The sequence below is a fragment of the Herpailurus yagouaroundi genome, unplaced genomic scaffold (assembly GCF_014898765.1).
Source record: "Herpailurus yagouaroundi ecotype Mexico unplaced genomic scaffold, PumYag 140, whole genome shotgun sequence".
NCBI classification, from domain to species: Eukaryota; Metazoa; Chordata; class Mammalia; order Carnivora; family Felidae; genus Herpailurus; species Herpailurus yagouaroundi.
In genome coordinates, this window is record NW_024412395.1 from 36,899,540 (window position 1) to 36,922,429 (window position 22,890).

At 36.0% G+C, this 22,890-nt stretch overlaps 1 protein-coding gene across 4 annotated transcripts in view; it reads left to right on the forward strand.

The window, feature by feature from the left end:
- The window catches only part of GALNT13 (polypeptide N-acetylgalactosaminyltransferase 13), a 555,198-nt gene that overhangs the window by 496,316 nt on the left and 35,992 nt on the right, over window positions 1–22,890 (forward strand). For all 4 annotated transcript variants that reach the window (XM_040475110.1, XM_040475113.1, XM_040475109.1 and 1 more), the window contains exon 11: window positions 6,331–6,429. In XM_040475110.1, the coding sequence (XP_040331044.1) occupies window positions 6,331–6,429 (99 nt within the window). The remainder of the gene's footprint in view (window positions 1–6,330; window positions 6,430–22,890) is intronic.

Sequence of the window (22,890 nt, forward strand, 5' to 3'; positions counted from 1 at the left end):
TTTCCAAGCAATAAAAGATTATGTGTAAACAAAGGAATCTCAAAGCAGACAACAATTAAAGTTAAAACTATGTTGGCCCTATGCCACACATTCACAGATACCCCATACCATAAGCAATGAGTCAAAAGAATTTTCCAGGTCTGAGAAGTACCAGCCTGCTCTTATGTGAATACAGGTAATAAAATAGAATCCGTAAGGAATTTCTAATGAATGAAGATCATCAGTGGTTGGCTGCCTAGATTTTTCTCAGAATTAATGGCATTACCAAGTAATTGGTAATGTTTTCAGGTAATATGGTACCAGTGATGAGATCAGGGTCTTTCCTGAAGTTGACTGTTTTGCTTAAACAACATTCTTTGAGGCCCCAGGGTACACTTAGAAAGGTTCTGATTTAAAAATCACACAGGATCATCCTAAATCACATCATCTTTTGCATCTCAAAAGATAAGGTACATAGATTGAACTTTCCTGTATGCCAATACCTTATCATTTACAGTAAGAGTTGCTTGATGAGGACTGTCAGTACACATTGGTGACCATTTTTATATTTTTATGAAAAGAAAGCAGATTCCCATAGTGCTGGGTTCACTGACTTGAGAATAATCTGATGTACACTAACCTGCATGGATTTTTTTTTAAAATCTGGATCGTATCAGCCTAGTGACATAAACTTTTTGATATTGTCTCTATCCAGGTGATGTCTCTGTCTCTCGATTTTTAAGTTGGCTATTGATACCCATTCTGTGTTCTATCCTTTTTGCATCTAATGTCATCCTAGCCAGAGCCAGAAATGATTTACATGACCTCAGCCCAACAGTGGGGCATCTAGTCTTCATGATTTAGTCCCCTAGGTCTGATCCTAGCCTGCTTTCATGTGTCTTGTTCCATATGTCTTCACCATTGTCTGAATGACCTGTTGTACCCTTTACCTCTGGTTAGCTAGAACTCAATCCTTCCTTGCTCCTTCCTCTCATCTCCTTTCTGATAAATACTGCTTGCCTATCTGGAGGTCAGGACTGGGCAATTCCCAATGTCATTATAATAGCTTTCAATTCCTTATTTGGACAAATTATTTAACTTCATTGTATCTTAATGGGGGTAATAGGTTGGTTGTAAATATTAAATTACCTGTTACACATAAGTGCTTGGAACAGCACATAGCACATACAATTATAATGATTGCTAATTATTATTGCAGTGGCAGTGGTATTAGTGGTGGTGGTCGTCACCCCATCTCATCTCATTCTGACAGCTGTCCTAAACCACTGACTCCTATCTGTTTCTAGTCCAGATCCCAAATCTAGCCAACTTCATCAGATTTGACTTGAGCTTCTATTTTATATCTTCTTAACACCTGCTATATCCTCAGGGACAGGTAATATTACATGTCTAGAAACTACCAAATCATTTTGTGGAATAGTTAGAACATTATCAAAAATAGCACAAGCATCTTTTCATGAAGTCCCCCAAATCAGTCTATTTTGGAAATCCAAAAATAAACAGTGGCAGCAGTGATGCAGTGTTTGAATCTCTTTGAGTTCTCCCATTAAAACAGAGCATCCAGGATAGCAAAACAAAAAACTGATAGAAAACACTATCAAATTAGGTGGCAGGTATTCTCACAAATCCCAAAATAGAAGTTGTCAATTTCATGACCATGTGATACTCCAATCTTTGCCAGAGGAAGCAAAGAAAGCAATGGGATGTCTGATGGAAATGAGACCCAGATAACCCCCAAAGTGCTAACAGATACTCATGAGAAATTGCCTCAGGCCACTTTGATAATAGTAGCTGAAACTGGGAGAGGTGTTTCCATACAGTCCAATTTGTAAGTCAGTGAAAATTCTCCTTTCTAATGTCTGAAAGGCTTACACACTCTGAGACTTGTGATTTCTTAAAACTCACTAGCTGAAGTTCCCTCTTAGAAGAAACTTCAAGGAATAAAGCCCAATTAAGGGGTAAGAGACAATGAGGACAAAGGAAATGGAAAATCCAGATGAAAATAGGAGAAATGAACAGAACCAGGAGATCTCAAAAAATAGAAGGCTATTATTTCAACTTTTCAGAAAAGTACAGGAACGGGAGAGCCAGACTTGTGAAGTTAGTTAGAAGTGGTCTTCTATATCAACATTCCCAGTTGGGACAGCTGGGAACATTTGCCCTTCAACTTTCCCACTGGGCACTGAAGGAATCGACTTTACTATGAAGACCTCCTTTTCTCTCCACCAGCACCCAGAGTCTTCAAAATAGGTAGTCCTCCAGCTAGCAAGTACTCCACTATGTTCTATTGATGCAAGGGGTTTCAACCCTGAATATACACTCAAGTTATGTGCAGAGCTTTAAGCTCTCTCCTGGTCCTATTCTAGACCATTTGGATCAGAATCTATGAGGGCGAGGCCAGGCAGAAGCATATTATAAAAGCTTTCCAGATGGGAACCACTGAAAAAGTTACTTTAGAAAGGAAGACTAATTATAATAGTAATGTCACCATTTAACATCAAAAACATGCATAACTCCCTCCAAAATGGTAGTTGCTAAACTTTGCTGGACATTAGAATTACCTGGGGGGATTTTAAAACCCCAGATGGCCAAGTGATACCCTCCACCATCTAAATGGGAATGTGTGGACTTGGGAATCAGGCAACAGAAGAGTTTAAAGATTCCAGCTGATTCCCAAAAATAGAAAAGAAAGAAATGGTCTCCTGATAAAACCCTCTCTCTTAAAAGGTCAGGAGAATTGGATTCATGTAATAATAAGAACAATAGTAATTAGAAGAGGATGGCCACAGTAAGAATAAAGATAACAAGGAGGGGAATGATCTCTCTACAAATAATGCATGGACACCAAAGCTTTATGCCCATAGACAGGAAAAGTGTACCTAATATTTCAAAATGAACTACAATAAATTGTGTAATGATAAAATGTAGAAAAGAATGCTATAAATCAAACTTAGAAATACTTTTAAAATGAGTGCATGAAATGGAGTAAAGAATTAGAAATTAAAGAATGAATTCATTTAGAAACAAAGGCTAACCTTGAAACAACACAAGTCAATAATCCCAGAAACCCCCAATAATTCCACTTTTAATAGAAGGTCACATATAGAAGAGAAGCAAGAAGATCCAAAGCAATAGGATTTTCTAATGGGAAAAATCAAAACAATAAAATAAAATGAACATTACTAACTATAATTTAAGAAAATGCTTTCCTGAAAGTAAAATTGAAACTACATGTTGAAAAGGAATGCTATGTTTCTGGAAGAGTGATCCAGAATGAATTATATTAAGATGCATAGTGGTAACTCTATTGAACTTTAAAGAAAAGAAAAAGATCAGTTTGGCATTCAAGCAAATAGACATTTGTAAAAAAGAATAAGGCAAAGAAAACCAGATTATCATTAGATTTTTCAAAAGCAACTATTTACACTGGAAGTAAATTGCATAACATTTTAAAGATACTCAAGGAAACAGATTGTGAGCCAAGGATTTCAGATATACCAAATTGATTTTCAAATATAAAGGCCATATATATATTTATCAACATGCAAGAACTCAGAAAATTGTTTCCAGTAAAGGGAAACATCATTCGTCCATTTGCTCAGGCAAAACCTTGGAATGCTTCTTGTCTTTTTTTCCTCTCATAGCTCATATCCAATTCAATCACAAATCTTATTTGGGTCTGTCTTAAAAACATCCCCAGTTTGACCTATCCACCTCTATCGCTATCCTATTTCAAGCAGCCACCATCTCTAGCCGGCATGACGACAAGACTCCCCTTACGTGTTTCTCTGCCTCTACTCCTTACTCCCTCTAATCTGTTCTCACAGCAGCCAGAGAAAGCTATAAATAGGTCATCTTCAGGCTTAAACACTTAATGATTTCTTACTTTATTTAGCGTTGGATACCTCTCTCCTCTGCCCCTTGTTCACTGCACCCTGGCCACATTGCTAAGCTTGTTGTTTGACTCAGTTTTTCTCAGCTGCAGAGAGCATACATTTGCTGTTCCCTCTGTCTGGAATACTTCTCCACACATGGAAATATGGTTATTCTCTCACTTTACTAAGGTATATCTTCAAGTATCATTTTCTCAGAGTGGCCTTCCTAGTTCCCTATCTAAAATAGTACTCCTTCCATCACTTTCTCTACCCTTCCTGTGTTCTTCATAGAAGTTCTTGAGCTTCTGATATATTACAAATGTATTTGTGCATTAAACTCTTCTCTAAAATATAAGCTTCATGGTGGAGAGGACTATGTTTATTTCGTTCACTTCAGTAGCCTCAGCACCTTCAATGGTGTTTACATGAAGTATACATACTCTCAATAATATTTGTTGGATAAATGCATTCAAAAGAGGAGTTACAGACCAAGCTTATAGGTCTATAAGCTATAGGTTAATAATAATTACTGAGGACAAAATACTTTGGAAGCACCCTTAAGTTCTGTGCTTAGTTTGTCAAAAAGTAGGATGATATGCATCCTCATATGTCCTTTAAAAGGCTACTGTCAGAGTATGTACAGGTCTGAATATGGCTTCAAATCTTCTTTTGTCCATCAAAAAGACAAAATTTTATAAATGACAGCATGTTGCCCCTTTAATTATTAACCAGAATCTATTCAAGTATCATGAATCTAGCAGAGGTCCTCTGAATCAGATTGCATAGCTTACATGTAAAGGTGAATTAATCATTTTGTGACAATTTATTCCTCTAAGGGTTATAGTATACTACTCTGTACTTTTTAAGAATAATATAGCATTTTATTATTTCTCAAGAAGTCTGCCTTTTATGAAATGTTAAGAAAGTCGGATATAAAGAATTTAAATATAAACTTTTATGTCATGTGTTGATTAGGTCATATGCAACATAGGCAGCCTGATAAACATCATCTATCAATTGTCACCTTTCTCAATTCTGTCAAGCTACAGGTCCTGAAACCTTTAATCTTCGCTTATAGTCTCAGTATCCTTCAGTGCCTGAACCAACCTATATCAGATTAAGAGTGTATTTCAGCCCTAAACCTACCAGTGTGGAACTTGAACATGATTTTGCTTCTTGAAGTTTACGTCCTTTCCCTTTAACATTCATGGTGTGTTCTGATCTTTCTAATGTGTTGCAGCTCAGGTTCTTGATGAAAGGATCTATAATCCTGCTCTAAATCTCAATGCATTGACACTTCTGCTCAGCTCTTTCAACCTTTGCAAAGTATGAATTCCAATCCCCACTATTCTCAATTGCTGACTGGGGCCTTAAAGCAAATCACACCACTTTTCCCAATTCCAGGAACCATTACTTGCCCTTTGCATTCTGCATCAGACAAAAAACTGATTCATATAAACCTCATCTATCCTTTTTAGAAGTTTGTGATCTTATTCATTTGCCAATATGAAGAAAGAAATATGTACCTAAAGCATAGATGACTAATTAGATGTATGCAAATAACGTATAAGTGAATAGTAAGATATGCAGGTTCTAGTAAGAGTCACAGCTAAGAACTTTTCAGAAGCAGAGTGGACAAGTATAAATACATACTTGTAGTTTAGACTAAGGGAAAAATTAAAAACATTCCCATTCCATTTATTAGAAATGCCTTTTTAATTATTCGTGCTTGATTTAGTAATTTTAGCATCTTTAAACTCAATGATTGGCTTTTGTAATTACATGTGTCCCAAAGACAAATTGACATTATGTTAATTATGGAACTAATGCAGTATTTGAATTTAAACCAAGAATCTTATGCTTGCACTTGGCAATTTAATCTTGTTTTTGAGGGATTTTTAATATGAAATCACCATTTAGCTTTATAATAGCTCTTCTTAGGTCAACTCTTTTCCATTAAGTTTGGCGTTAGGTATGAAAAAAGATGAATGGATATGTTTTAGTTACAGAAATAAACAATAATTAATCTTTATTAACATATGGAATATCTAGTAATAAAGCAATCTAAAGACACATAAATTTGATATTTAACCAATTTGTTTCAATTCCTTTGCATATGGTACCACAGGAGTTCAAGAATAGACTATGGATTTTTGAGTGGAATTTGGCAACTGCCCTAATTTTAAAAGGATTTGGGAATGAATAATTTGTAATATGTAGATATTTCCCCATTCTCTGATACTATGCTATAAACAAGGAGTGCCTCTTGATTATATGCTAATGACAATGCCATTGCTGTTCAAGTTTACTTAAGTAGGAGTTTAGACAGAAAAAGACAAATATTTTGTGTTCTTCTTGGAGAAATTTCCTTGCAAACATGTATCATCTTATTATCAATATACAATTTGATAACACCAGGAAGACTTTCTGACATGTTTTTGTATGTTTCCTTTAGATAAGAAATGTTGAAACCAACCAGTGTTTAGACAACATGGGCCGCAAGGAAAATGAAAAAGTGGGTATATTCAACTGTCATGGTATGGGAGGAAATCAGGTAAACTCTTTTTTTATCAGCTTCATCTTTGGGGGAGAATATTGCTGTGAAGCAATCATAGTAAATCAGGACTCACATGCCAATAACAATAAAGTCTTAGCTTAAGAAATTAATGGGCATTCAAATCAAGAACTAATTTGCCTATTACCCTAAGTATCTTAAGAAAGCGGTACAGAATTTAATAGGGCAGCATTTTCAATGATCCCAATTAATGAAGATAACCAAATATTTTAGACCTATCTCATTTTACCATGTATGGGCAAATGAGGACCACATTTTATTCTGTTATTAACTGAATAGTATGAAATAACCCCTCAACTATGATGTTTTCCCAATGGTGCGAATTCTAAATTGTTTTTGTATATGTTTATGTATATCGTGTTTTCTATGAATTTCCGGGGTTCAGTAAAATTTTTAAGTGCATGAGTAAGCACATCTGTTACATTTTTGCTTTGGGTGTCTGAAGATGCTCTTTGGACCAGGTAAAAATGTAGTATTTAAACAAAATTGATGCTTGATTAAAAGTCCAAGACAGCTTTTTTTTTTTTTTTTTTTTTTTTTTTGCGTGTTGCAGTCCAATTATTAGAGCCCTGTCAGACTATAACAAGGTTTCTTGTACGCTCTTTAAATGTTGAAAAGTGGCTCTGCAAGGTGGGCATGTGGAGGCTGCTTAGCTGTGAGTCTTCAGATGGGGCAGCCCTGCTGTTGTGGCCATTTTGAGAAACAGAATTTGGAATTTGTAGAGATTTATAATCGAGTTTGAAGTAGCTAACCCTCAGTAGACAAGTCGTCTACAAAAGTTGAGGAGACATACACCAGTGAGTCTTTGTTTAGTACATTAGAGTAAAATTAGGAAACAAAAGTTATTCTGTCCAGCACATCATGGTTACAGAGGTAATGCAGTTGAATGTGTCAAGAATCTACAGAGAAAAAGCAATAGCCATGTTGAGTTTTGACACTATACTTCAAATAGGACCTGTGTGATTCAATGGAGAACGTTAAAAAAGGAATTTTTTAAAAACAAAAAAAATATATTTATTAAAATCCTAATTGTCCAAAATTTCAATGTAAGCAGGAAAATATTTAAACCATAGTCTCTAACTTAAAGCATGGAAAAGTAACTTTATGAAACAAAATAGGAACAACAATATAGGCAGAACAATGGCAGAGCGCTCACAAATAGTTAAGCTTGTACATTGATTCACCGTGAATGTGAGAGGCCTCTACTACCAAAACCAATGTAATCCTAATTAATTCAGCTGGAAATGGAATAGTTGAACTGTTAGAGGACTAACTATGCAGTGTTTAATTTTTTCCCAAATGACAGTAAGAAATTTGAAAGTAGTCAACTCTTAACATTTGTTTGGGTCCTCAGTGACTTTGTTAAGAAACCAAAAACTTTCTATATTTGCATTCTTCTATCCATAAAGTTACCTTTAATCATTGGCTGGTCACATGAGGGCTGCTGAAACTCCAGATATCATGTCCACTTTCAAGGCAGGAAGAAATAGGGGTAGAGAAGAGCTGCAGTAACCATGATTGTCCTTTTATTAGGAAAAACAAGACTCCCTAAAGGCTTTACATACCTCCCTATAAGTCTTTTTGGCCAGAAATGTGTTACTTGAATACCTCTAGCACAAAAACACTGAATATTTTACTACAATTTACAGTTCATTTACCATGGATACTGAGTGGACATGTAGAAGTGTCTCCCATAATGTGTTTCAGCAGCTTATGAAAAAAGGTCAACTGATCATCTGGACCATGATGATCTATAGAATTCCAAAAAGCCACACTATTTACGACATCCTTCTGATTCTAATGCAGATGGAAATGAAGGAGGAAGATAACCTAGATGATTTATCCTAAGTTTTTTTTTAATGTTTTTTTATTTATTTTTGACAGAGCATGAGCGGGGGAGGGGCAGAGAGAGGGAGACACAGAATCCGAAGTAGGCTCCAGGCTCTGAGCTATCAGCACAGAGCCTAACGCAGGGCTCGAGCTCATGGACTGCAAGATCATGACCGGAGCCGAAGTCAGACGCTCAACCGACTGAGCCACCCAGGCACCCCAATCCTCCTAAAGTTTTTTAAGTTGCCATAGTATTAAAAAGGATAACTAGTCATATATCTGTATTTTTCTAAATGACACAAAACACCTGGATCATAAATGTTAAAAATTACATTATTCATTTATAAGTGTTCAAATATGCAGGAATAAGCTACCCCACTCTACCATAATCTTCTTGTTGGCAGGGACTATGTCTTACTCCTGTCTTCATCTCCAGCCATTGGCTGAGTGCCTGGGATATGGCAGGTACCTAACAACTATGTAGACATTGCCAAAAAATGTTGTTATTGTCATAGTAACCAAAAGTATCTAAAGACACCAATCTTAGGGATTCATTAATAAAGTGAACAAACAAGAAGCAAAAAGCCCATACCTACACGTATTCTAATGTTTCTATATTACCAACTTAATGGCAAGATAGAAGTTAAAACCAGTATTTTCCATCTACATAAATTCAGGTCTACAAATACACATAGAAAAAAGTCTATATAGGAGCCCTTTTTGTTATAACATGAACAATGGATATGACTAAATATTTACCCAGACAGGAATGTTTAAAGAAATCACAGTGCATCTATAATATAGAATACTATATAGCCACTGGAGTAAGAGAGGTCTATATTTATTATCATGGAAAATTGAAAAGGGAAGAAATTTGGAATATGACTTACTTTGAACGATTTTATTTATGAAAAATATATAAACATTTTTCTCAAAGTATCTATAATACCTATATTTATATAAATGTAATATAATCTGTTAAGAATGCTTAGAAATCTATCTGGAATATAATTACCTCTGCTGAGAACAATGAATTGGAATGGGAAATTTTACTTTTTACCCTATTTTTCTGTATATATCTTTTGTTTTCATAATTAAAATGGAGAAAATTGAACTATTGAGTATAAAAGAGTATCATTTTAGAGCCTTGCCCTGATCTGGTTAATTGGGTCATTTATGGTAAATTAGTTAATATTTTTTAGCTTTAATATTTTATTTACAAAGTGAATAAAAGACTTTTGCCCTTTTTTTTTCCTCTACAGATTAGTAACATTCGCATAACTAATACTAGCTTGGCATATTCTAGACACTCATTACTTATATTGGTCTATTGCCATCAATTCTCTTATTTCCATTTCTGTTCTCAATTGTTTCTCTTTTCTCTATAAGAAAAAATAAAGTGTTCATTCAGTGGCTAATGCCAGAGGCTAGATAAAATGTACAACACTTTCAATGGTATTATTAAGCTTAATAAAATTAACTGCCTCTCTTGTTTTAATGTATATTATGAAAAAATTAAACCATCACATAACAACCCTATTATCATTTATATTTTGATGGAACTCAATATTTCTTGGATGATTAATCCTAGTTAGTCTATATTTAGGAACATTTTACACTTTTGACTTTAAAAAAGAACAGATTTTAGGATTTTATTCTCAGAGCTACCTTCCCTGTTTTTTATTGTTATTCTCTTATGTTACCATGGAAGCAGTATCTATTTTTATGGTTATTTAGTTTAAAAATTTTGAAAGTAGCCCCAACCCATATAAAATATTCAAATTTCTCACTCTTGCTTTGCACAAAATTCCTAACAAATGTTAACATTTTTTTAGCATTTCCACTCAGTTGCATTTTTTTTTGTTTAAGTTTATTTCCTTTGAAAGAGAGAATGAGAGGGAGGGACAGAGAGAGAAGAAGGCTCCAAACTGACAGCCCAGAGCCCCACACAAGGCTCAAACTCATGAACTGTGAGATCATGACCTAAGCTGAAATCAAGAGTCATTTAACTGACTAAGCCACCCAGATGCCCCACTCAGTTGCATTTCTAAAAGAAGGTGCTTTATGTTAACTGACAACTATCCCTGAACCATTTCTCCTTGCACAGTTTTTTTGTTTTGTTTTGTTTGTTGGTTTTAATTTTCTTGGAGATATCAGAAAGAAACTTCTTTTCAGTAGTTGTTGGAAATATTTGTCTTAAACACTCAAATACCCAGCATATTCTCTCACCCCTAGGCACCTGCAGAGCTTGGGATATGGTAGGCACCTAATAAAAACTAGCCAAGTAAATGGAAGAATGCATGGAAGTTTTTGTAGCCCGAATACCATAAAAACAAGACATCAACTGTAGAATTATTATTACATTCAACATTTGATCTTGAGGTATTCTTTTAGAACCTTAATAATAAAATCTGCTATCTCAAAGAATAAATTAGAAAGCCCATTCCTATTTGTTCTTGAAATGCTTTCATTAACAAGTAATATGAGGTCATTAAACACTTTCAAAAGAATGAAAATAAAGAGGAATTTGATTAAAACTTGAACACAAATTTTTACAAGTGAAAGAAAAACTGAACAATTTCCTGGTAGAAAGTACATACTAAAAAGTTATGGGATTGTCTTCTCTATACTTCTGAAAAGATGAAATTAATTCTCTGGAAGCAGTTCCATGTCCCCTCCAGTGCTAATGACTCAGATTTATATCTGCATCCCCAACCTCTCTCCTGAACTCTGGAATCTGTTGCCAATTAATTACTGGAAATCTCTACAGGCATCTCAAGCTCAGTTGTTCCACACTGTACCCATTTTCTTCTCTTTCACATAAGCATCCAAAATTTAAATCCAGCATACACACTTCTGAAGTTTGGCCACCAAATCCTGGTATTTCCATGAAAATGATATCCCTTGACTCCCACCTCTAAGACCCTTTGTAACTAGGGCCTACATCTTTGTTCTAGTCTGTATTTTCTTTCACCTGTGTGGTCAGAAGACCTCATTATTTCCATATATCATATGGAATTTCATACATGCATTCTCTATATACCACATTAGAATTAAAATCTGATTAAAATCTCCAGTGATTCTCCACTGCCCAGTGAATAACGGAAAAATTCCTTACTAATGATATATACAAAATCCCACATAATTTCATCCCCATCTGACTTTCCAGCCTTGTCTCCCTTGATGTTCTAATAGTTTTTTTGTACTCTAGACATATGTCTGATAATTTTCTGTTCTGTGTGTGCTCTGTGCATTTTCATGTATCTTCAATTCACTGTTAGTGTTCTACTTACACTATTGACCACATACTATACTCACAAACTTAAGACATATTCACTGTTTAAAACCAAAAAAAATTAGCTTCTTTTCAGCTATCTGTTGACTAATAACTTCTTAACCTCATATTTTTAATGTCGTATTTTTAATGCATAGCTCTAATTTATTTAACCAGTCCCTTATTATTTATTTATTTATTTATTTATTTATTTATTTATTTATTTAATTTATTTATTTTTGGGACAGAGAGAGACAGAGCATGAACGGGGGAGGGGCAGAGAGAGAGGGAGACACAGAATCGGAAACAGGCTCCAGGCTCTGAGCCATCAGCCCAGAGCCCGACGCGGGGCTCGAACTCACGGACCGCGAGATCGTGACCTGGCTGAAGTCGGACGCTTAACCGACTGCGCCACCCAGGCGCCCCTCCCTTATTATTTAATACACAGTACCATTTGTGAATTTTTATCATTATAGATCAGGTTCATCAATAACCTTGTAGCAAAAATCTAGTGACTATCCATATTCACTTCTTTAAAAATAGTGTCTAGAAGTAAATTTGATAGGTCAAAACTGATGCAACGTTATAAGGCTTTACATATGGTGACAAATTGTCCTTTTTAAGGTTTTACCAGTTTAATGGGACTAATAGCTAAAATAGGAAGAGGTACTACGTTAAACATTTTATATGCGTTACCGCCTTTGATTCCCACAACAATCTATGAAATACATAGTGTTACTTTCCTGATTTTACTCATGAGTCTAATGGGAACCCTGAGAGATTGGTAACATGATTAGGGGGTAAAGCCAGTTTGATTCTAAATCTGGCCGACGCCCCACCAAGTGTATGTTCACTGCATTTGTATTGATTTCCAACTCCACTCCCCCAGGATTATGGTCAGAGTAGAGAACTCTAAACAGGTATTTTTGCGTTGTTTTTCAACTTTGCCAGTTTAGTATGAGAAACATTTTATCTTATTTGAAATCATATCTCAAACGTTATCAATGCACTTAAGCAGTTTAAAAATGGACATCAATACTTTGAAGACATTATAGTCATGTTTTTGCCTATATTTTCGTTGCTGATTGAGGGAGTTCTTGTTTCTCTTGTCCACTTATACAAATACTTTGAGATTATTACCTTCTGTGATATGTGTTGCAGATATTCTTCTGACCTGACATTTTATTTCTGGTGTGTTTTCATGTACAGACTTTTAAACAGCTTATTTATTCCGATCATTGTTTGTCTTTTGCTTTCTCTTTTTGATGTAGAAATACTTTTTTTTTTTTTTTAATTTTATCTTGAAAGAGAGAGCACACATAAGCACAGGAGCATGTGAGTGGGGGAGGGGTGGAGAAAGAGGAAGAGAGAGAATCCTAAGCAGGCTCCAGCTGTCAGCAGAACCAAGATCACAACCTAAGCCAAAATCAAGAGTCTGACACTGAACTCACCCACCCAGGCACCCCTACTACTCTTTTTTGATGAGGTGATTTTAAATGTCATTTGCGTCATCTTTAAATTTTTTTTAACGTTTATTTATTTTTGAGACAGAGAGAGACAGACCATGAACGGGGAAGGGTCAGCGAGAGAGGGAGACACAGAATCTGAAACAGGCTCCAGGCTCTGAGCTGTCAACACAGAGCCTGACACGGGGCTCGAACTCACAGACCGCAAGATCATGACCTGAACCAAAGCCAGATACTCAACCGAGCCACCCAGGCACCCCCATTTATATGATCTTTAAAGAGCCTGTATCAAAATTGGCAAACAGGCCTTAGTCTTATTGGTCATATATTATATCTGACGCTAGTTTTAAAATTTTTATAAAATAAAATTGGGTATAAATTAGATTAATATTTATAAAATAACCATTGTACTTTAATATCAAGTATCAATATAAAAATTTTAAACATCCAGTGGTGAGTCCTTCCTTTGAATTATAATACCCTTTTAATCAAAAAAGGGGGAAAAAGCAGGCCCCATATATATTGTAGTCCATTTTTCTAAAGACAAAAAATCTAAAATGATGGAAAAATACTCATATTTTAGCAAATGCATTTCTAATGATTCTTTTTCTCCCTGGAGCCACTCATCTGGGGAGAGCTAGAAAGCATATGGAAATATTCCATGTAATTTATTGTAGTAAATGATTCACAGCCATTTTTCAAGGTAGCAAGCCTTTAGGGAAGCTTATGCTAGTCATTTATTAACCTTGTTTTCTGCCAAGGTAAAGAAGAGATTATTAGGTCTTATCAATACTTTCAAATATCTTCTCCTCTAAAATGTGATTATATTTAAAAAGAAACTCACCTTATGGCAGTAAATAAATTTTGAGAGTAAACAAATACTTTCCTTATTATGACCCTCTCCTAAAAAAACTATTTTAGTAATAATTTTATTCTAATGTACTCACAGATTGTAATGAATACATTCATTCAACAGATATGAATTGACTTTACAGTTTGCATTTTTATAAGTATTATAATTACTTAGAAGCCCTTTCTACATTAATTTGGTCCCCTTTTAGTAAAGTTTGCGCACTAGAATTAAAACTCACCAGGGTAAATTTGCAACTGAAATGAAATAGCCTAAGAGGGAAGAAGGAACTTACCATTCATTAAGTGTTTAAATAATCTGGATAGCAACCTAGAAGAGAGCATCATTATATTAAAGGAACATCTAGTAAGCTTGAATTGATGGAAATTTGCAGGAACTTAAACATATGATGTGATTCTGCCTACTTTTCCTGGCTAGAGTGTTTCCTGGCATAAAAACAAATAGCAAATCTGTTGTGTTCAACCCCTTTCTTTCGTTACTCAGAGACTGTGAAATTTTTTTCTTAAGGTTCCCTAAAAAATGAGCCCTAATATTGGCCTTTTCTTAGATTTATCTTTTCTTCTACAGTCTAATTTTTGTGTCTCTACATAATGATAGTTACTATCTGATGGGATTCTTGAGCAAAAGGCTAAGAAAGAATTCTGGAGATATCTTTGGTGCAAAAAAGGTGATTTGATTAAAGCATGGAGACAGGGCCCATGGGCTGAAGAGCTGCACTGAGGTTGTGAAGACTGACTGATTATAAATTTTTAGATTTGTGGAGGGAGGAGGGATAGAGATAAAGTAAGTTTCTAAGGAATTTGGAAGACTTTCAGAACCTTGAGGGGCTAGCTACTATTAAGATAAGGTGACTTTTAGTATTTAGTAAAACAAAAGCATTAAGGAAGTAAGGCAGCCATGAGTTCCTTGAGGAAGGTCACACTGCATGTTTCAGGTGTCTACAGGTGGGCTGCAAGCTGTAAGGAGATTTCATTTATGCTACATTTCTTTTGCCTTTATTTCCCTCATCACTATCTTATCACATGACATTTTTTTTTCAAAAGCTATAGAAAAATTGGCAGTGCAAGTTAACCTAGCATATACTTTTACTATTTTACTGTAAAATATTTAAAATTAATTTCCTGAAATCCTACATTCATTTCAACAAGCCACACCTTTGGCTTTGAGCTTTCTAGCTAATAAGTATGAAATTGGTTATATGATTAACTGTGTCAATAATATAAAAACAAGCCACCCTCAAAATAATTCAATTATTCCTGGTATTAGAAATGATAAAAATTTCTAATGTGAATGCTGATAAAGCAGCAAGGGTCCATGAAATACAATCAGACCAACACTAAACCATCCTACACACCTAGAAAACTGATTGGAGGATTAACACAACAATCTGCACAACCTGAACCACAGAATTCAGCAGGTACATGGCACGGAGAGGTGAATTCCGGGAGCGAGAAGCCGCTGAGGGTAGGGAACTGCTTTTGCAGGCAGAGAGGATGGAGACTGGGGGCGGCGGGGGGGGGGGGGGGGAAAAAACGGGAAAAACAACCCTCCCCAAAAGCAGCTGGAGAGAAAATGGAAAATTGGAAACAGCCGCAGCGACTAAACTAAAAAGGGAGAAAGGAGAAAGGAGAGGGTTTAAATTCCACTAAGACTGTAAACAAGGGGAACGCAAAGGCTGCAACTCTGCAGCTCCATACCTGGCGGTGTATGGTGGGAAGGGCGAATCCCCAGGAACAGAGTGGGGTCCAGAGGTTCTCGGGCCAGAGGGGGAAAAGCGGTTCCACTGCTGGAAGGACATTTGGTAGAAACTGTTGAAGCCACCTATACCCAGCAGACCCCAGAAGGCAGCCACATTTGCTGGTGCTGGGGCAAGGTCCTTAAGGGTGAAACCTGGTGCCAGATGTGTGTTGTGATTTTCCATAATCCCTGAAACGCTGCTGCTACACCATCTCACAAACTTCTGGGGCGGGCTGGCACCTGGCTGCAGTCTCTGGGCACCTGCAGCAGCAGGGTCCAGCAAGCGTTCCTGGATGCAGCTGACATTAAGCCATTGCTCTTTTGGCCATTGCTCAGTGAGACCCTCCAGCAGAGGTCAAAGGCACAGTCCTTCAGAAGTAAGGGGCTGGGGAAAACAGCCACATCTGAGACAAAACTCAGAGAGAGGTAGGGCCTGGGGCTTGGTCACGGACAGTGAAAAAGCGGGGAGTGGACGAAAGCTGAAGACAGCGGACAGATGCACAATTGCTGATCCGGAGAACAGACTGGGTAGCAGGGTGACAACATTTTTCACCTCCCCCATGCATGCGCATACGCATCAATGAGCACCTCAACAATCCACCCCAGTAGGCTAGCAGCGTCATCTAGCGGAAAAACAGAGCCGTTGCACTGAGCACCTCTCAACTGAGCCAACTTTGCTCTTCAAGAACACAAGTCTCACTGCCGGCTTAGTTTATGGACTATAAAGCACTACATTGACTTCTAGGGGAAAATGAAGTAATTTCAGTCCTACTTCAATCTGTTACCAGGTTCATCTATTCAATTTTCTTTCTTTCCTTTTTTTTTCTTTTTACACTTTCCTTTTTCTTGAATAAAGAAATTTTTTTTTCAATTTTCAACAAAAATATTTTTAACTTTTATTACTATATTTTTTACTTTTGTGTAATTTTTTTCAAATTCTATTTTATTTCCATCATTTTATTTTAGTCTACTTCAGTGTATTCACCTTTTCAATTTTCAAACAATTTCCTTTTTATTTTTTCTTTTCCTTTCTCTTTCGTTTTTTTCTTTTTCTTGAATGCAGAAAGAGAAAAACTTCATTTTTACATTCAATTTCTATTAAAAATATTTTTACTTATTTTTTTTGCTTTTATGTAAATTTTTTCAAATTCTATTTTACGTCCATCATTTTATTTTAGTCTACTACAGTGTATTCACTTTTTCAAATTTCAAATGATTTCTTTTTCTCTTTTTCATCTCTTTTTTCTTAAATACAGAAAAAGATTCATATTTATTTTTAATTTTTCTTAAAAACATTTTTTCTACTATATTCTTTACTTTTGTGTATATTATTTCAAATTCTATTTTACCCCCATCATCTCATTTTAGTCTACTTTGTGTATTCATTTTCTCAAATTCTCAAACATTTTTTTTTACTCCCCCCCCCACTTTTTTCTCTCTAATCTGTCAAACCACTATCAACACTCAGACGAAAACACACCTAGGATCTAGCATCATTTATTCGATTTGTGTGTGTGTGTGTTTAACTTTTAATATTTTCTTAATTTTAATTTTTTTTAATTTCAATGTTTCTACCTCATTAATTCCTTTTCTCCCTTCAAAATGACAAAACGAAGGAATTCACCCCAAAAGAAAGAGCACGAAGAAATGACAGCCAGGGATTTAACCAACCCAGCTACAAGCAAGATGTCTGGACCAGAATTTAGAATCACAATAATAATAATACTAGCTGGAGTTGAAAATAGATCAGAATCCCTTTCTGCAGAGATAAAGGAAATAAAAAATAGCCAGAATGAATTAAAAATGCTATAACTGAGCTGCAATCATGGATGGATGCAGCAGCGGCAAGGATGGATGAGGCAGAACAGAGAATCAGCGACATAGAGGACAAACTTAGAGAATAATGAAGCAGAAAAAAAAGGAGATGAAAGCAAAAGAGCACAATTTAAGAATTAGAGAAATCAGTGACTCCTTATAAAGGAACAACATCAGAATCATAGGGGTCCCATGAGAAAATCATACTGGAAAACTTTCCTAACCTGGGGAAAGACACAGACATCAAAATCCAGGAAGCACAGAGGACCCCCATTAGATTCAACAAAAACTGACCATCCACAAGGCATATCATAGTCAAATTTACAAAATACTCAGGCAAGGAGAGAATCATGAAAGCAGCAAGAGATAAAAAGTCCCTAACCTATAAGGGAAGACAGGTCAGGTTTGCAGCAGACCTATCCACAGAAACTTGGCAGGCCAGAAAGGAGTGTCAGGATATATTCAGTGTGCTGAACCAGAAAAATATGCAGCCAAGAATTCTTTATCCAACAAGGCTGTAATTCAAAGTGAAGGAGAGATAAAAAGTTTCCCAGACAAACAAAAATTAAAAGAGTTTGTGACCACTAAACCAGCCCTGCAAGAAATTTTAAGGGACTCTCTGAGGGGAGAAAAGATGAAAAAATACATACATACATACATACATACATACATACATACCAAAAGCAACAAAGATTAGAAAGGACCAGAGAACACCACCAGAAACTCCAACTCTACAAGCATCATAATGGCAATAAATTCATATCTTTCAGTACTCACTCTAAATGTCAATGGACTCAATGCTCCAATCAAAAGACATAGGGTAACAGAATGGATAAGAAAACAAGATCCATCTATATGCTGTTTACAAGAGACCCACTTTAGACCTAAAGACACCTTCAGATTGAAAACAAGGGGATGGAGAACCATCTGTCATGCTAATGGTCAACAAAACAAAGCCAGAGTATCCATACTTATATTAGACAATATAGACTTTAAAATAAATAAAGACTGTATCAAGAGATGCAGAGGGCATTATATCATAATTAAGGGGTCTATCCACCAAGAAGACCTAACAATTGTAAACATTTATGCGCCAAATGTGAGAGTCCCCAAATATATAAATCAATCACAAACATAAAGAAACTCATCAATAGTAATACCATAATAGTAGGAGACTTCAACACCCCACTCACAACAATGGACAGATCATCTAATCAAAAAAACAACAAGGAAACAATGGCTTTGAATGACACACTGGACCAGATGGACTTAACAGATACATTCAGAACATTTCATCCTAAAGCAGCAGAATATACATTCTTCTCCAGCGCACATGGAACATTCTCCAGAATAGACCATATACTGGGACACATATCAGCCCTAAGTACAAAAAGATTAAGATCATACTGTACATATTTTAGGACAACACCATGAAACTTGAAATCAACCACAAGAAAAAATTTGGAAAGGTAACAAATACTTGGAGACTGAAGAACATCCTACTAAAGAATGAATGGGCTAACCAAGAAGTTAAAGAGGAAATTAAAAAGTTCATGGAAACCAATGAAAATGATATCACCACAACTCAAAACCTTGGGGACATGGCAAAGGCGGTCATAAGAGGAAAGTATATAGCAACCCAGGCCTTCCTAAAGAAGAAATAACCTTACACCTTAAGGAGCTGGAAAAAGAACAGCAAATAAACCCAAAACCAGTAGAAGATAGGAAATAATAAAGATTAGAGCAGAAATTAATGCTATCAAAACCAAAAACAAACAAGCAAAAAAAAGCACCAGTAAAACAGATCAATGAAAACAGAAGCTGGTTCTTTGAAAGAGTTAACAAAATTGACAAACCACTAGCCAGTTTGATCAAAAAGAAAAAGGACCCAAATAAATAAAATCAAGAATGAAACAGGAGAGATCACAACCAACATAGCAGAAATAAAAATAATAAGAGAATATTATGAACAATTATATGCCAATATAATGGGCAATCTGGAAGAAATGGACAAATTCCTAGTAACATATACACTAACAAAACTGAAACAGGAAGAAATAGAAAATTTGAACAGATCCATAAGCAGTAAAGAAATCAAATTAATAATCAAAAATCTCCCCCCAAAAAAGAGTCCAGGGTCAGATGGCTTTCCAGGAGAATTCTACCAAACATTTAAAGAAGCATTAACACCTATTCTCTTGAAGCTGTTCCAAAAAATAGAAATGGAAGGAAAACTTCCAAACTCTATGAAGCCAGCATTACCTTGACTCCAAAACCAGGGACCCCACTAAAAAGGAGAACTCTAGACCAATTTCCCCGATGAACATGGATGCAAAAATCCTCAAGATATTATCCAACTGGATCCAACAAAACATTAAAAAAATTATTCACCATGACCAAGCGGGATTCATACCTGGGATTCAGGGCTGATTCAATATCCACAAAACAATTAATGTGATTTATCACTTCAATAAAAGAAAGGACAAGAACCATATGATCCTCTTAATAGATGCAGAGAAAGCATTTGACAAAATACAGCATCCTTTCTTGATGCTAAAAACCCTCAAGAAAGTAGGGATACAAGGAGCATACCTCGAGATCATAAAAGTCATATATGAACGACCCAATGCTAATATCATCCTCAATGGGGAAAAACTCAGAGCTTTCCCCCTAAGGTCAGGAACAAGACAGGGATGTCCATTCTCGCCACTGTTATTCAACATAGTATTGGAAGACTTAGCCCCTGCAATCAGACAATGCAAAGAAATAAAACACATTCAAATTGGCCAGAAGGAGGTCAGACTTTCACTCTTTGCAGATGACATGATACTCTATATGGAAAACCCAAAAGATTCCACCAAAATACTGCTATAATTGATTCATGAATTCAGCAAAATTGCAGGATATAAAACTAATGCACAGAAATCGTTTGCATTCCTATACACCAACAATGAAGCAACAGAAAAAGAAATCAAGGAATCAATCCCATTTACAGTTGCACAAAAAAACCATAAAATACCTAGGAATAAATATAACCAAAGAGGTGAAAAATCTATACACTAAAAACTATAGAAAGCTTATGAAAGAAATTGAAGAAGACATAAAAAAAAAATGGAAAAAGATCTATGCTCCTGGATAGGAAAAACAAATATTGTTAAAATGTCGATACTAGCCAAAGCAATCTACATATACAATGCAATCCCTATCAAAGTAACACCATCATTCTTCACAGAGCTAGAACAAATAATCCTAAAATTTGTATGGAACCAGAAAAGACCCCGAATAGCCAAAGCGATCTTGAAAAAGAAAACCAAAGCAGGAGGCATCACAATCCCAGACTTCAAGCTATACTACAAAGCTGTAATCATCAAGACAGTATGGTACTGGCACAAGAACAGACACTCAGATTAATGGAACAGAATGGAGAACCCAGAAATGGACCCACAAACGTGTGGGCAACTAATCTTTGACAAGGCAGGAAAGCATATCCAATGGAAAAAAGTCTCTTCAGCAAGTGGTGCTGGGAAAACTGGACAGCGACATGCAGAATGAACCTGGACCACTTTCTTACACCATACACAAAAGTAAACTCAAAATGGATGAAAGACCTCAATGTAAGACAGGAAACCATCAAAATCCTTGAGGAGAAAGCAGGCAAAAACCTCTTTGATCTTGGCCGCAGCAACTTCTTACTCAACATGTCTCCAGAGGTAAGGGGAAACAAAAGCAAAAATGAACTATTGGGACCTCATCAAAATAAAAAGCTTCTTCACACAGAAAGAAACATTCAGCAAAACTAAAAGGCAACCGACAGAATGGGAGAAGATATTTGCAAATGACATATCATATAAAGGACATATCCAAACTCTATAAAGAACATATCCAAAATCTATAAAGAACTTACCAAACGCAACACCCAAAAAAGAATCCAGTGAAGAAACAGGCAAAAGACATGAAGAGACACTTCTCTAAAGAAGACATCCAGATGGCCAACCAACACAGGAAAACATGCTCAACATCACTCATCATCAGGGAAACACAAATCAAAACCACATCGAGATACCACCTCACACCTGTCAGAATGGCTAACATTAACGCAGGCAACAACAGATGTTGGTGAGGATGCAGAGAAAGAGGATCTCTTTTGCATTGTTGGTGGGAATGCAAAGTGGTGCAGCCACTCTGGAAAACAGTATGGAGGTTTCTCAAAAAACTAAAAATAGAACTACTGTATGACCCAGCGATTGCACTAGGCATTTATCCATGGGATACAGGTGTGCTGTTTCGAAGGGACACATGCATCCCCATGTTTATAGCAGCACTATCAACAATAGCCAAAGTATGGAAAGAGCCCAAATGTCCATCGATGGATGAGTGGATAAAGAAGATGTGGTATATATGTACAATGGAGTATTACTCATCAATCAAAAAGAATGAAATCATGGGGCGCCTGGGTGGCTCAGTCAGTTAAGCGTCCGACTTTGGCTCAGGTCATGATCTCGAGGTCCATGGGCTGGAGCTCCACGTCGGGCTCTGTGCTGACAGCTCAGAGCCTGGAGCCTGCTTCAGATTCTGTGTCTCCCTCCTTCTCTGACCCTCCCCTGTTCATGTTCTCTGTCTCAAAAATAAATAAACGTTAAAAAAAAATTAAAAAAAAAAAAAGAATGAAATCTTGCCATTTGCAACTACGTGGATGGAACTGGAGGGTATTATGCTAAGTGAATTTAGTCAGAGAAAGAAAAAAATCATATGACTTCACTCACATGAGGACTTTAAGAGACAAAACAGATGAACATAAGGGAAGGGAAACAAAAATAACGTAAAAACAGGGAGTGGGACAAAACAGAAGAGACTCATAAATAAGGAGAACAAACTGAGGGCTACTGGAGGGGTTTTGGGAGGAGGGATGGGCTAAATGGGTAAGAGGCACTAAGGAATCTACTCCCGAAATCATTGTTGGCCTATATGCTAATTTGGATGTAAATTAAAAAAAAAAAAATAGAAAAAAGCAAGGAGGGACACCAGACCAAACCTAGAGGAACAACAGTCTTAGGAAATGATATCAAAGTATGTCAGTGCACACAGCAGAACAAAAGAACTATTTATTCTATTGATTAATTACAGTGTATCATGTCAGTCTATGCTCTAAAGAACTTAAAATTAAATTTCTATAGGGCTTAAATGTTAAAATATTTTAAGCTCTTAGGGAAATAATTCATGTAAATCTGTATTCATTTTACTAACGGGATTCCCAGAATATTTTTTAAAAATTCCCTTGAAAAGTTAAAATATCATACATTCTCATAATGAGGAAAGTTTAATACTACTCTAGTTTAATAAAATCCACCCTACCAACACACACACACCCGTGAGCACACACACACAGTACTTCTCTTACACCATCAGAAGAACTTTTCATACGGAGAAGGGTAGGCTGTTAGCACAAA